This window comes from Tachypleus tridentatus, chromosome 10 (genome assembly GCF_004210375.1).
Source record: "Tachypleus tridentatus isolate NWPU-2018 chromosome 10, ASM421037v1, whole genome shotgun sequence".
Lineage (NCBI taxonomy): Eukaryota > Metazoa > Arthropoda > Merostomata > Xiphosura > Limulidae > Tachypleus > Tachypleus tridentatus.
The window spans coordinates 6,203,354-6,218,220 of NC_134834.1; the positions used below are offsets into that span (position 1 = coordinate 6,203,354).

The 14,867-nt window shown below is 30.3% G+C and overlaps 1 protein-coding gene across 1 annotated transcript in view; it reads left to right on the forward strand.

Moving 5' to 3' along the window:
- LOC143228687 (uncharacterized) overlaps positions 1–14,867 on the forward strand; it is a 67,628-nt gene that overhangs the window by 30,811 nt on the left and 21,950 nt on the right. Inside the window, exon 3 of the mRNA XM_076459948.1 lies at positions 8,986–9,305. Coding sequence (XP_076316063.1) covers positions 8,986–9,305 — 320 coding nt within the window. The remainder of the gene's footprint in view (positions 1–8,985; positions 9,306–14,867) is intronic.

Here is a 14,867-nt window from a genome sequence, read left to right on the forward strand (position 1 = left end):
ACTTCCTTCAATTAGTGCTTTATAAAAATTAACATATAGAAATACTTCCTTCAATTAGTGCTTTATAAAAATTAACATATAGAAATACTTCCTTCAATTAGTGCTTTATAAAAATTAACATTTTGAAATACTTCCTTCAATTAGTGCTTTATAAAAATTAACATACAGAAATACTTCCTTCAATTAGTGCTTTATAAAAATTAACATATAGAAATACTTCCTTCAATTAGTGCTTTATAAAAATTAACATATAAAAATACTTTCTTCAATTAGTGCTTTATAAAAATTAACATATAGAAATACTTCCTTCAATTAGTGCTTTATAAAAATTAACATACAGAAATACTTCCTTCAATTAGTGCTTTATAAAAATTAACATACAGAAATACTTCTTTCAATTAGTGCTTTATAAAAATTAACATACAGAAATACTTCCTTCAATTAGTGCTTTATAAAAATTAACATATAGAAATACTTCCTTCAAATAGTGCTTTATAAAAATTAACATATAGAAATACTTCCTTCAATTAGTGCTTTATAAAAATTAACATACAGAAATACTTCTTTTAATTAGTGCTTTATAAAAATTAACATATAGAAATACTTCTTTCAATTAGTGCTTTATAAAAATTAACATACAGAAATACTTCCTTCAATTAGTGCTTTATAAAAATTAACATAGAAATACTTCCTTCAATTACTGCTTTATAAAAATTAACATATAGAAATACTTCCTTCAATTAGTGCTTTATAAAAATTAACATATAGAAATACTTCCTTCAATTAGTGCTTTATAAAAATTAACATACAGAAATACTTCTTTCAATTAGTGCTTTATAAAAATTAACATATAGAAATACTTCTTTCAATTAGTGCTTTATAAAAATTAACATACAGAAATACTTCTTTCAATTAGTGCTTTATAAAAATTAACATATAGAAATACTTCCTTCAATTAGTGCTTTATAAAAATTAACATATAGAAATACTTCTTTCAATTAGTGCTTTATAAAAATTAACATATAGAAATACTTCCTTCAATTAGTGCTTTATAAAAATTAACATATAGAAATACTTCCTTCAATTAGTGCTTTATAAAAATTAACATATAGAGATACTTCTTTCAATTAGTGCTTTATAAAAATTAACATATAGAAATACTTCCTTCAATTCTTTTTTTTAACATCGAAAGCTAGAAAATATCTATTAATTTTGTTTATATAGATTCAGTTCTATAGTCTATATTAATTTCTTATATATAGATGTATATCTATAAAGGCTATTAATTCTACCATATAGCCTATTAATTTTTTATTTATAGGTTTATATCTAGCAAGTCTAATAATTTCTTTTATACAGATTTAGATCTAGAAAATCTGTATTAGTTTCTTATATATACGTTTAGATTTAGCTATATATCTATTCATTTCTTATACATACATTTAGATTTAGCGATATATCTATTAATTTATCTTATCTAGATTTAGATCAAGAGAATCTCTGTTAGTTTCTTATATATACATTTATATCTACTAAGTATCTATCAATTTCATATATATATTTAGATCTACTAAGTATCTATTAATTTATTCTATATAAAAATTTAGATCTAGAAAAATCTTTATCAATTTCTTATGTGTACTTTTAGATCTACCAAATATCTATTAATTTATTCTATACAGATTTAGAACCAGATTGTTATCGTACACATTTTTTACACAGATTAAGTTTCTTATTACCTTGTTTCAAACACACTGACATCCAATAAAAATCATTTTGAGTTCATATATACAAATCGAAATTTAGGAACACTTTATTCAAACTATGTAGAACTTAAGAATTGGAATTTCTCTGGAAACTTCAAAGTTATAAATAATAATAAATAAATGTTGACATGTTTGAACGTTGAGACTACAAGAAAAACAACAAGTTGCCAAAAATGCCCTTGACATCATTCTAGTAATGCCACTTAATAAAAATGTCCTTGACATCATTCTGGTAATGCCACTTAATAAAAATGTCCTTGACATCATTCTGGTAATGCCACTTAATAAAAATGTCCTTGACATCATTCTGGCAATGCCACTTAATAAAAGTGTCCTTGACATCATTCTGGTAATGCCACTTAATAAAAGTGTCCTTGACATCATTCTGGTAATGGCACTTAATAAAAATGTCCTTGACATTATTCTGGTAATGTCACTTAATAAAAATGTCCTTGACATCATTCTGGTAATGCCACTTAATAAAAATGCCCTTGACATCATTCTGGTAATGCCACTTAATAAAAATGCCCTTGACATCATTCTGGTAATGCCACTTAATAAAAATGCCTTTGACATCATTCTGGTAATGCCACTTAATAAAAATGCCCTTGACATCATTCTGGTAATGCCACTTAATAAAAATGCCTTTGACATCATTCTGGTAATGCCACTTAATAAATAATTAAATTTCCTCCTTCAAGACAGGTGCGTAAAAGTGTAAGGAAGATAGACATATACTTTGCACGACAATAATTCAGCAAAATAATGATTTTATCTACGTGCAAACATCTGTCCACATCTGTCATAAAGAACCTTGAAGCAAAACCAGATATTTTCGTTATTGTTGGATTCCTTCTTATATTACAATATCTATTTACATACTTAAATGTTCTGTTCCAAGGTGATAGACGTTCTGGCTTCTACGTGTCAACGATTTAATTTCGTTGACCTAAATGTGATTACAACGCTGCTCATATTTCTGACAATGAAACGTAAACCAAGAAGTCAATATATCTTGAGATATTCGGTAATAAAGAGGTAAGGTACATGTTGATAATGCACTTCACTGTCATTAGCCGATGTTGAAGTTGAACGCTTTACTATAGTAAGTAGATTTGAGAATTAGAGATTATGTTAACCAGAGAAGCTGACTTATCTTCTTCATTTAGGGTTTTGTGTTGCAGATTTTTTGTAGCCTGGTAGAAAACGTTTTATTCACAACGTTGATACATTTCTTGCCCTATCGCTACTATTCTAGTGGTAAGTTAGGCAATCCCCTTTCTGTATTAGTATCGTACTTTTATGTGGCTTACTACACGTCTTCATGGAATAAAACTCAAATTGCTTAATGGCTCAATCCTGTCGTCTTTTGTAGAGGTCTATCCAAACCTGGAATCAAGTGGTTATGGTATGAAATAGGATGAAAAAACTTAAGTAAGTGCTCTTACGAAGAAGGACCACTTTCATTATGTAACCGCCAATCAGGCACGAGACCGCCACGAGGCCATTTAACTTAAGTTGCGGTTATTGATTGTGAACGTAGAACAACTTCCACTTCAGGCTTCACTATCATTACGACTCCTTGATTAATGACTATCATTGAATGTTTTCACATCACTGCTAAACATTACTGACAGATTCCGTGACAGGTGATTGTCCGACACTTTTAAACAACATTCATTTACAGCAAATTAGGCCCTGTAATAACGAACTTTTAAAAACAATAATATCAATGATAGGAACTGAAGCCTATACGTCTTTATTAAGAATATCTATAATAATTCTATTCTCAGCTATATATTCAGTATTCCCATACGTTAACAACATACTTCCATTAAGCAAAACATTTATAAATCCTGTCAGCTATAACATCTTGAAGTGAAATCGTTGTGAGTGTAGCAAACAGTAAATATAATAGATCGACAACAAGATATTCATACTTTGTGAATGTGATGAACAAACAAGTTGAGTAGGAGGTATTCTTTGATATCAGGTTATCAAAATATATATCTATTCCAAGTTTTTAGGAGTAGATAGTAATTTCTTACATCAGGTTGAAAAGCATATACAACACTTGTAAAGATCACTCAGGTTTGAATACACTGCCCTCTCACGGACTGTTGCAGTCATTAGATAATATTTCTTTAATTAAATAGACTTTTTTTGTTGAAATTCTGAACAGTGTGGTAAACAACAGAAATAGAATGGGCTTTGTTAAGACTGAAAACTGTTAACTGTGTGGTAGACAACATCAGTAGAATGTAATTTATTAAAACTGTGAACTATTAATTCTGTAGTAGACACCTTTATTATTAAATGTTGTTTGTGAACCTGACGATGACCGAAGAAGGTTGAAAAGTTGTTCGCTCTTCTATGTAAAATATTTTCTCAACCCAAACGAGCCGTTTTGCATATAAATTTCTCAACATCACTAAATGTTGTTTTGTTAAGCATTGTGTAGTAGACACCATTGTTAAATATTTTTATGTTGAGGATTGTATGGTAGACACCATTATTAAATATCGTTTTTTATGTTAAGCATTGTGTAGTAGATACCATTGTTAAATATTTTTATGTTGAGGATTGTATGGTAGACACCATTATTAAATATCGTTTTTTATGTTAAGCATTGTGTAGTAGATACCATTGTTAAATATTTTTATGTTGAGGATTGTATGGTAGACACCATTATTAAATATCGTTTTTTATGTTGAGCATTGTGTAGTAGATACCATTGTTAAAATATTTTTTATGTTGAGGATTGTATGGTAGACACCATTATTAAATATTGTTTTTATGTTAAGCATTGTGTAGTAGATACCATTGTTAAATATTTTATGTTGAGGATTGTATGGTAGACACCATTATTAAATATCGTTTTTTATGTTAAGCATTGTGTAGTAGACACCATTATTAAATGTTTTATGTTGAGGATTGTATGGTAGACACCATTATTAAATATCGTTTTTTATGTTAAGCATTGTGTAGTAGATACCATTGTTAAATATTTTATGTTGAGGATTGTATGGTAGACACCATTATTAAATATCGTTTTTTATGTTAAGCATTGTGTAGTAGACACCATTATTAAATGTTTTATGTTGAGGATTGTATGGTAGGCACCATTATTAAATATCGTTTTTTATGTTAAGCATTGTGTAGTAGACACCATTATTAAATGTTTTATGTTGAGGATTGTATGGTAGGCACCATTATTAAATATCGTTTTTTATGTTAAGCATTGTGTAGTAGACACCATTATTAAATGTTTTATGTTGAGGATTGTATGGTAGGCACCATTATTAAATATCGTTTTTTATGTTAAGCATTGTGTAGTAGACACCATTAAATGTTTTATGTTGAGGATTGTATGGTAGGCACCATTATTAAATATCGTTTTTTATGTTAAGCATTGTGTAGTAGACACCATTTATAAATGTTTTATGTTGAGGATTGTATGGTAGGCACCATTATTAAATATCGTTTTTTATGTTAAGCATTGTGTAGTAGACACCATTATTAAATGTTTTATGTTGAGGATTGTATGGTAGGCACCATTATTAAATATCGTTTTTTTGTGTTTAAGCATTGTGTAGTAGACACCATTATTAAATGTTTTATGTTGAGGATTGTATGGTAGGCACCATTATTAAATATCGTTTTTTATGTTAAGCATTGTGTAGTAGACACCATTATTAAATGTTTTATGTTGAGGATTGTATGGTAGGCACCATTATTAAATATCGTTTTTTATGTTAAGCATTGTGTAGTAGACACCATTATTAAATGTTTTATGTTGAGGATTGTGTAATAGATACCAATGTTAAATGTTTTTATGTGAAGCATTGTGTAGTAGATACCATTATTAAATGTTTTATGTTGAGGATTGTATGGTAGACACCATTATTAAATGTTGTTTGTTTTTTAGTATTGTATAGTAGACGCCATTATTAAATGTTGTTTGTTTTTTAGTATTGTATAGTAGACACCATTATTAAATGTTGTTTTTTAGTTTTTAGTATTGTGTAGTAGACATCATTATTAAATGTTTTTAGTATTGTGAAGTAGACATCATTATTAAATGTTTTTAGTATTGTGTAGTAGACACCATTATTAAATGTTTTTAGTATTGTGTAGTAGACACCATTATTAAATGTTTTTAGTATTGTGAAGTAGACATCATTATTAAATGTTTTTAGTATTGTGTAGTAGACACCATTATTAAATGTTTTTAGTATTGTGAAGTAGACATCATTATTAAATGTTTTTTAGTATTGTGTAGTAGACACCATTATTAAATGTTTTTAGTATTGTGAAGTAGACATCATTATTAAATGTTTTTAGTATTGTGTAGTAGACACCATTATTAAATGTTTTTAGTATTGTGAAGTAGACATCATTATTAAATGTTTTTAGTATTGTGTAGTAGACACCATTATTAAATGTTTTTAGTATTGTGTAGTAGACACCATTATTAAATGTTTTTAGTGTTGTGAAGTAGACATCATTATTAAATGTTTTTAGTATTGTGTAGTAGACACCATTATTAAATGTTTTTAGTATTGTGAAGTAGACATCATTATTAAATGTTTTTAGTATTGTGTAGTAGACACCATTATTAAATGTTTTCTGTTTTTTAGTGTTATGTAGTAGACGCCATTATTAAAAGTTGTTTGTTTTTTAGTATTGTATAGTAGACGCCATTATTAAATGTTGTTTGTTTTTTAGTATTGTATAGTAGACGCCATTATTATATGTTGTTTGTTTTTTAGTATTGTATAGTAGACACCATTATTAAATGTTGTTTTTTAGTTTTTAGTATTGTGTAGTAGACATCATTATTAAATGTTTTTCGTATTGTGAAGTAGACATCATTATTAAATGTTTTTAGTATTGTGTAGTAGACACCATTATTAAATGTTTTTAGTATTGTGTAGTAGACACCATTATTAAATGTTTTCTGTTTTTTAGTGTTATGTAGTAGACACCATTATTAAATGTTTTCTGTTCTTTAGTGTTATGTAGTAGACGCCATTATTAAATGTTGTTTGTTTTTTAGTATTGTATAGTAGACACCATTAGTAAATGTTTTTTTAGTTTTTTAGTATTGTATAGTAGACACCATTATTAAATGTTTTTTAGTATTGTGTAGCAGACACCATTATTAAATGTTGTTTTTAGTTTTTTAGTATTGTGTAGTAGACACCATTATTAAATGTTGTTTTTTAGTTCTTTAGTATTGTGTAGTAGACACCATTATTAAATGTTGTTTTTTAGTATTGTGTAGTAGACACCATTATTAAATGTTTTTTAGTATTGTGTAGTAGACACCATTATTAAATGTTTTTTAGTATTGTGTAGTAGACACCATTATTTAATGTTTTTAGTATTGTGTAGTAGACACCATTATTAAATGTTTTTAGTATTGTGTAGTAGACACCATTATTAAATGTTTTTTAGTATTGTGTAGTAGACACCATTATTAAATTTTTTAGTATTGTGTAGTAGACACCATTATTAAATGTTTTTAGTATTGTGTAGTAGACACCATTATTAAATGGTTTTTAGTATTGTGTAGTAGACACCATTATTATATGTTTTTTATTATTGTGTAGTTGACACCATTATTAAATGTTTTTAGTATTGTGTAGTAGACACCATTATTAAATGTTTTTAGTATTGTGTAGTAGACACCATTATTAAATGTTTTTAGTATTGTGTAGTTGACACCATTATTAAATGTTTTTAGTATTGTGTAGTTGACACCATTATTAAATGTTTTTAGTATTGTGTAGTAGACATCATTATTAAATGTTTTTAGTATTGTGTAGTAGACACCATTATTAAATGTTTTCTGTTTTTTAGTGTTATGTAGTAGATGCCATTATTAAATGTTGTTTCTTTTTTAGTATTGTATAGTAGACACCATTATTAAATGTTGTTTTTTAGTTTTTAGTATTGTATAGTGGACACCATTATTAAATGTTTTTTAGTTTTTTAGTATTGTGTAGTAGTAACCATTATTAAATGTTGTTTTTTAGTTTTTTAGTATTGTGTAGTAGACACCATTATTAAATGTTGTTTTTTAGTTTTTTAGTATTGTGTAGTAGACACCATTATTAAATGTTGTTTTTAGTATTGTACAGTAGACACCATTATTAAATGTTTTTTAGTTTTTTAGTATTGTGTAGTAGACACCATTATTAAATGTTTTAGTATTGTGTAGTAGACACCATTATTAAATGTTTTTAGTATTGTGTAGTAGACACCATTATTAAATGTTTTTAGTATTGTGTAGTAGACACCATTATTAAATGTTTTTTAGTATTGTGTAGTAGACACCATTATTAAATGATTTTAGTATTGTGTAGTAGACACCATTATTAAATGTTTTTAGTATTGTGTAGTAGACACCATTATTAAATGTTTTTTAGTATTGTGTAGTAGACACCATTATTAAATGTTTTTAGTATTGTGTAGTAGACACCATTATTAAATGTTTTTAGTATTGTGTAGTAGACACCATTATTAAATGTTTTTAGTATTGTGTAGTAGACACCATTATTAAATGTTGTTTTTTAGTATTGTGTAGCAGACACCATTATTAAATGTTGTTTTTTAGTATTGTGTAGCAGACACCATTATTAAATGATTTTAGTATTGTGTAGCAGACGCCATTATTAAATGTTGTTTTTTAGTTTTGTGTAGCAGACGCCATTATTAAATGTTGTTTTTTAGTATTGTGTAGCAGACGCCATTATTAAATGTTGTTTTTTAGTATTGTGTAGCAGACGATATTATTAAATGTTTTTTAGTATTGTGTAGCAGACACCATTATTAAATGTTGTTTTCGTATTGTGCAGGAGACACCATTATTAAATGTTTTTTTAGTATTGTGTAGTAGACACCATTATTAAATGTTTTGTTTTTTAGTATTGTACAGTAGACACCGTTAATATGTTTGCCTGAATGCTACTTTTATTGTTGATGTCAGTTGGTGTTCTTGGTAAAAATTCTCAGTAATGGACATGTTAAAACGCTGTGTGATGTGTTATAATTATTATTTAAGTTGTATAGCTACAAATGTAAGAATGAGATGTTCTTCTTCAAAATAATAAGCTACAGGTGGCTTATGATTACTGGATGAACTAAGTTTCATGAAAATATTAAGATGATTTGCTTAGAAGTATCTGTAAAGGATTATATTTTTCTCTTGCAGAGCTCTGACAAATCACCTACCAAAAAGATCAAGTGTAACAGAACCCTCTGGAGTAAATGGAATTCTACAAAATGGGATCTTGGCACACAGCCGGGCATCACACCCAGCAGTGACACCTATGCACGTGACTGTTTCTTCACTATTAAGTTCCGTTAACAGCACCACTTTTGTGAACGGGTCTTCAGCCTTGGCCCTTTCCCAGACAGACATGTATTCAGAAAGTCTTCGGAGGCGGAAAGTTCATAAATGTGACTTTGAAGGATGTGAAAAGGTTTACACTAAAAGTTCTCACTTGAAGGCGCACAAGAGAACACATACAGGTGAGAAATTATACACATTGACGACAACACTGTAACAAGAGAACACATACAGGTGAGAAATTATACACACTGATGACAACACTGTAACAAGAGAACACATACAGGTGAGAAATTATACACACTGATGACAACACTGTAACAAGAGAACACATACAGGTGAGAAATTATACACACTGATGACAACACTGTAACAAGAGAACACATACAGGTGAGAAATTATACACATTGACGACAACACTGAAACAAGAGAACACATACAGGTGAGAAATTATACACATTGACGACAACACTGTAACAAGAGAACACATACAGGTGAGAAATTATACACATTGACGACAACACCGTAACAAGAGAACACATACAGGTGAGAAATTATACACATTGATGACAACACTGTAACAAGAGAACACATACAGGTGAGAAATTATACACACTGATGACAACACTGTAACAAGAGAACACATACAGGTGAGAAATTATACACACTGATGACAACACTGTAACAATAGAACACATACAGGTGAGAAATTATACACACTGATGACAACACTGTAACAATAGAACACATACAGGTGAGAAATTATACACATTGATGATAACACTGTAACAAGAGAACACATACAGGTGAGAAATTATACACATTGACGACAACACTGTTACAAGAGAACACATACAGGTGAGAAATTATACACATTGATGACAACACTGTAACAAGAGAACACATACAGGTGAGAAATTATACACATTGATGACAACACTGTAACAATAGAACGCATACAGATTGAGAAAGTATACACATTGGCGACAACAGTTACAAGAGAACACATACAGGTGAGAAATTATACACATTGACGACAACACTGTAACAAGAGAACACATACAGGTGAGAAATTATACACATTGACGACAATACTGTTACAAGAGAACACATTGACGACAACACTGTAACAAGAGAACACATACAGATGAGAAACTATGCACACTGATGACAACACTGTAACAAGAGAACACATACAGGTGAGAAATTATACACATTGATGACAACACTGTAACAAGAGTACACATACAGGTGAGAAATTATACACACTGATGACAACACTGTAACAAGAGTACACATACAGGTGAGAAATTATACACACTGATGACAACACTGTAACAATAGAACACATACAGGTGAGAAATTATACACATTGACGACAATACTGTAACAAGAGAACACATACAGATGAGAAACTATACACACTGATGACAACACTGTAACAAGAGAACACATACAGGTGAGAAATTATACACATTGATGACAACACTGTAACAAGAGAACACATACAGGTGAGAAATTATACACATTGATGACAACACTGTAACAAGAGAACACATACAGGTGAGAAAGTATACACATTGACGACAACACTGTAACAAGAGAACACATACAGGTGAGAAAGTATACACATTGACGACAACACTGTTACAAGAGAACACATACAGGTGAGAAATTATACACATTGACGACAACACTGTTACAAGAGAACACATTGATGACAACACTGTAACAAGAGAACACATACAGGTGAGAAATTATACACACTGATAACAACACTGTAACAATATAACACATACAGGTGAGAAATTATACACACTGATGACAACACTAACAATAGAACACATACAGGTGAGAAATTATACACATTGATGACAACACTGTAACAAGAGAACACATACAGGTGAGAAATTATACACATTGATGACAACACTGTAACAAGAGAACACATACAGGTTGAGAAATTATACACATTGATGACAACACTGTAACAAGAGAACACATACAGGTTGAGAAATTATACACATTGATGACAACACTGTAACAAGAGAACACATACAGGTTGAGAAATTATACACACTGATGACAACACTGTAACAAGAGAACACATACAGGTTGAGAAATTATACACATTGATGATAACACTGTAACAAGAGAACACATACAGGTGAGAAATTATACACATTGATGATAACACTGTAACAAGAGAACACATACAGGTGAGAAAGTATACACATTGATGACAACACTGTTACAAGAGAACACATACAGGTGAGAAATTATATACATTGACGACAACACTGTTACAAGAGAACACATTGATGACAACACTGTAACAAGAGAACACATACAGGTTGAGAAATTATACACACTGCTGACAACACTGTAACAAGAGAACACATACAGGTTGAGAAATTATACACATTGATGACAACACTGTAACAAGAGAACACATACAGGTGAGAATTATACACATTGACGACAACACTGTTACAAGAGAACACATACAGGTGAGAAATTATACACACTGATGACAACACTGTAACAAGAGAACACATACAGATTGAGAAATTATACACATTGATGACAAAACTATTACAAGAGAACACATACAGGTGAGAAATTATACACATTGACGACAACACTGTTACAAGAGAACACATACAGGTGAGAAATTATACACACTGATGACAACACTGTAACAATAGAACACATACAGGTGAGAAATTATACACACTGATGACAACACTGTAACAAGAGAACACATACAGGTTGAGAAATTATACACACTGATGACAACACTGTAACAAGAGAACACATACAGGTGAGAAATTATACACACTGATGACAACACTGTAACAAGAGAACACATACAGGTGAGAAATTATACACACTGCTGACAACACTGTAACAAGAGAACACATACAGGTGAGAAATTATACACATTGACAACAACACTGTAACAAGAGAACACATACAGGTGAGAAATTATACACATTGATGACAACACTGTAACAAGAGAACACATACAGGTGAGAAATTATACACACTGATGACAACACTGTAACAAGAGAACACAAACAGGTTGAGAAATTATACACATGGTGACAACACTGTAACAAGAGAACACATACAGGTGAGAAATTATACACACTGATGACAACACTGTAACAATAGAACACATACAGGTGAGAAATTATACACATTGCTGACAACACTGTAACAAGAGAACACATACAGGTGAGAAATTATACACATTGACGACAACACTGTAACAAGAGAACACATACAGGTGAGAAATTATACACACTGATGACAACACTGTAATAAGAGAACACATACAGGTGAGAAATTATACACATTGACGACAACACTGTAACAAGAGAACACATACAGGTGAGAAATTATACACACTGATGACAACACTGTAACAATAGAACACATACAGGTGAGAAATTATATACATTGATGACAACACTGTAACAAGAGAACACATACAGGTGAGAAATTATACACATTGACGACAACACTGTAACAAAAGAACACATACAGGTGAGAAATTATACACACTGATGACAACACTGTAATAAGAGAACACATTGATGACAACACTGTAACAAGAGAACACAAACAGGTGAGAAATTGTATACATTGCATTAACACTATGTTGTTATATTTGAACAACAAAATTATGTTGTTCAAATATAACTGGACTTATGATAACAGCCAAACAGCTTCAACATTTCAAAATACTAGGAATGAAAAATTTCAATAAAATGACATATGATATGAAGTTCTTTGTTTTCATGAGATATGTTATCTACAAGTATGCTTGGTTACAAACACTTTTTTGTCTGGACCAAATAACCTTTAATAAACAGAAATATCATTTTCAAAATATACTGACTTGAAATGTTCCTTATCATGACTGCCTGGATGCTTATTCTGGTTGTAGACAAGCAGTGAACAGGTATCATTGAAATAAGAATTGGTTCTGAAAATAGCTCAGTAGAGAGAACACTAAATATAGACACAACATTAAAGTAGCAAGAAAGCAGGTTTTGGAGAAAATAACACAAGAGAAAATGTATAACAACATTAAAGCAGAACAACAGGTACTGAATATATACTATGTTAAAGAAAGTATTGATTTGGAGATGACATCACTATAGTGATACAATAGGATCTAGAGATCAAAACACTAAAGAAAATAGTGATGACAACACTGTAACAAGAGTACCAGTTCATGAGTTCAAAACATTAGAGAAAATAGTGATCATAACACTGTAACAAGAGAACCAGTTCAGGAGTTCAAAACACTAGAGAAAATAGTGATGATAACACTGTAACAAGAGAACCAGTTCAGGAGTTCAAAACACTAGAGAAAATAGTGATGACAACACTGTAACAAGAGAACCAGTTCAGGAGTTCAAAACACTAGAGAAAATAGTGATGACAACACTGTAACAAGAGAACCAGTTCATGAGTTCAAAACACTAAAGAAAATAATGATGACAACACTATAACAAGAGAACTAGTTCATGAGTTCAAAACACTAAAGAAAATAATGATGACAACACTATAACAAGAGAACTAGTTCATGAGTTCAAAACACTATAGAAAATAGTGATGACAACTCTGTAACAAGAGAACCAGTTTAGGAGTTCAAAACACTAGAGAAAATAGTGATGACAACACTGTAACAAGAGAACCAGTTTAGGAGTTCAAAACACTAGAGAAATTGTGATGACAATACTGTAACAAGAGAACTAGTCCAGGAGTTCAAAACACTAGAGAAAACAGTGATAATAACACTGTAACAAGAGAACCAGTTTAGGAGTTCAAAACACGAGAGAAAATAGTGATGACAACACTCTAACAAGAGAACCAGTTCAGGAGTTCAAAACACTAGAGAAAATACTGAAATAGTGATGACAACACTGTAACAATAGAACCAGTTCAGATGTTTAAAACACTAGAGAAAATTGTGATGACAATACTGTAACAAGAGAACCAGTTCAGGAGTTCAAAACATCAGAGAAAACAGTGATAATAACACTGTAACAAGAGAACCAGTTTAGGAGTTCAAAACACTAGAGAAAATAGTGATGACAACAATGTAACAAGAGAACCAGTTCAGGAGTTCAAAACACAAGAGAAAATAGTGATGACAACACTGTAACAAGAGAACCAGTTCAGGAGTTCAAAACACGAGAGAAAACAGTGATAATAACACTGTAACAAGAGAACCAGTTCAGGAGTTCAAAACACTAGAAAAAATACTGAAATAGTGATGACAACACTGTAACAATAGAACCAGTTCAGATGTTTAACACTAGATAAAACTGTGATGACAACACTGTAACAAGAGAACCAGTTCAGGAGTTCAAAACACTAGAGAAAATAGTGATGACAACACTGTAACAAGAGAACCAGTTCATGAGTTCAAAACACTAGAGAAAATAGTGATGACAACACTGTAACAAGAGAACCAGTTCATGAGTTCAAAACACTAAAGAAAATAGCGATGACAACACTGTAACAAGAGAACCAGTTCAGGAGTTCAAAACACTAGAGAAAATAGTGATGACAACACTGTAACAAGAGAACCAGTTCATGAGTTCAAAACACTAGAGAAAATAGTGATGACAACACTGTAACAAGAGAACCAGTTCATGAGTTCAAAACACTAAAGAAAATAGCGATGACAACACTGTAACAAGAGAACCAGTTTAGGAGTTCAA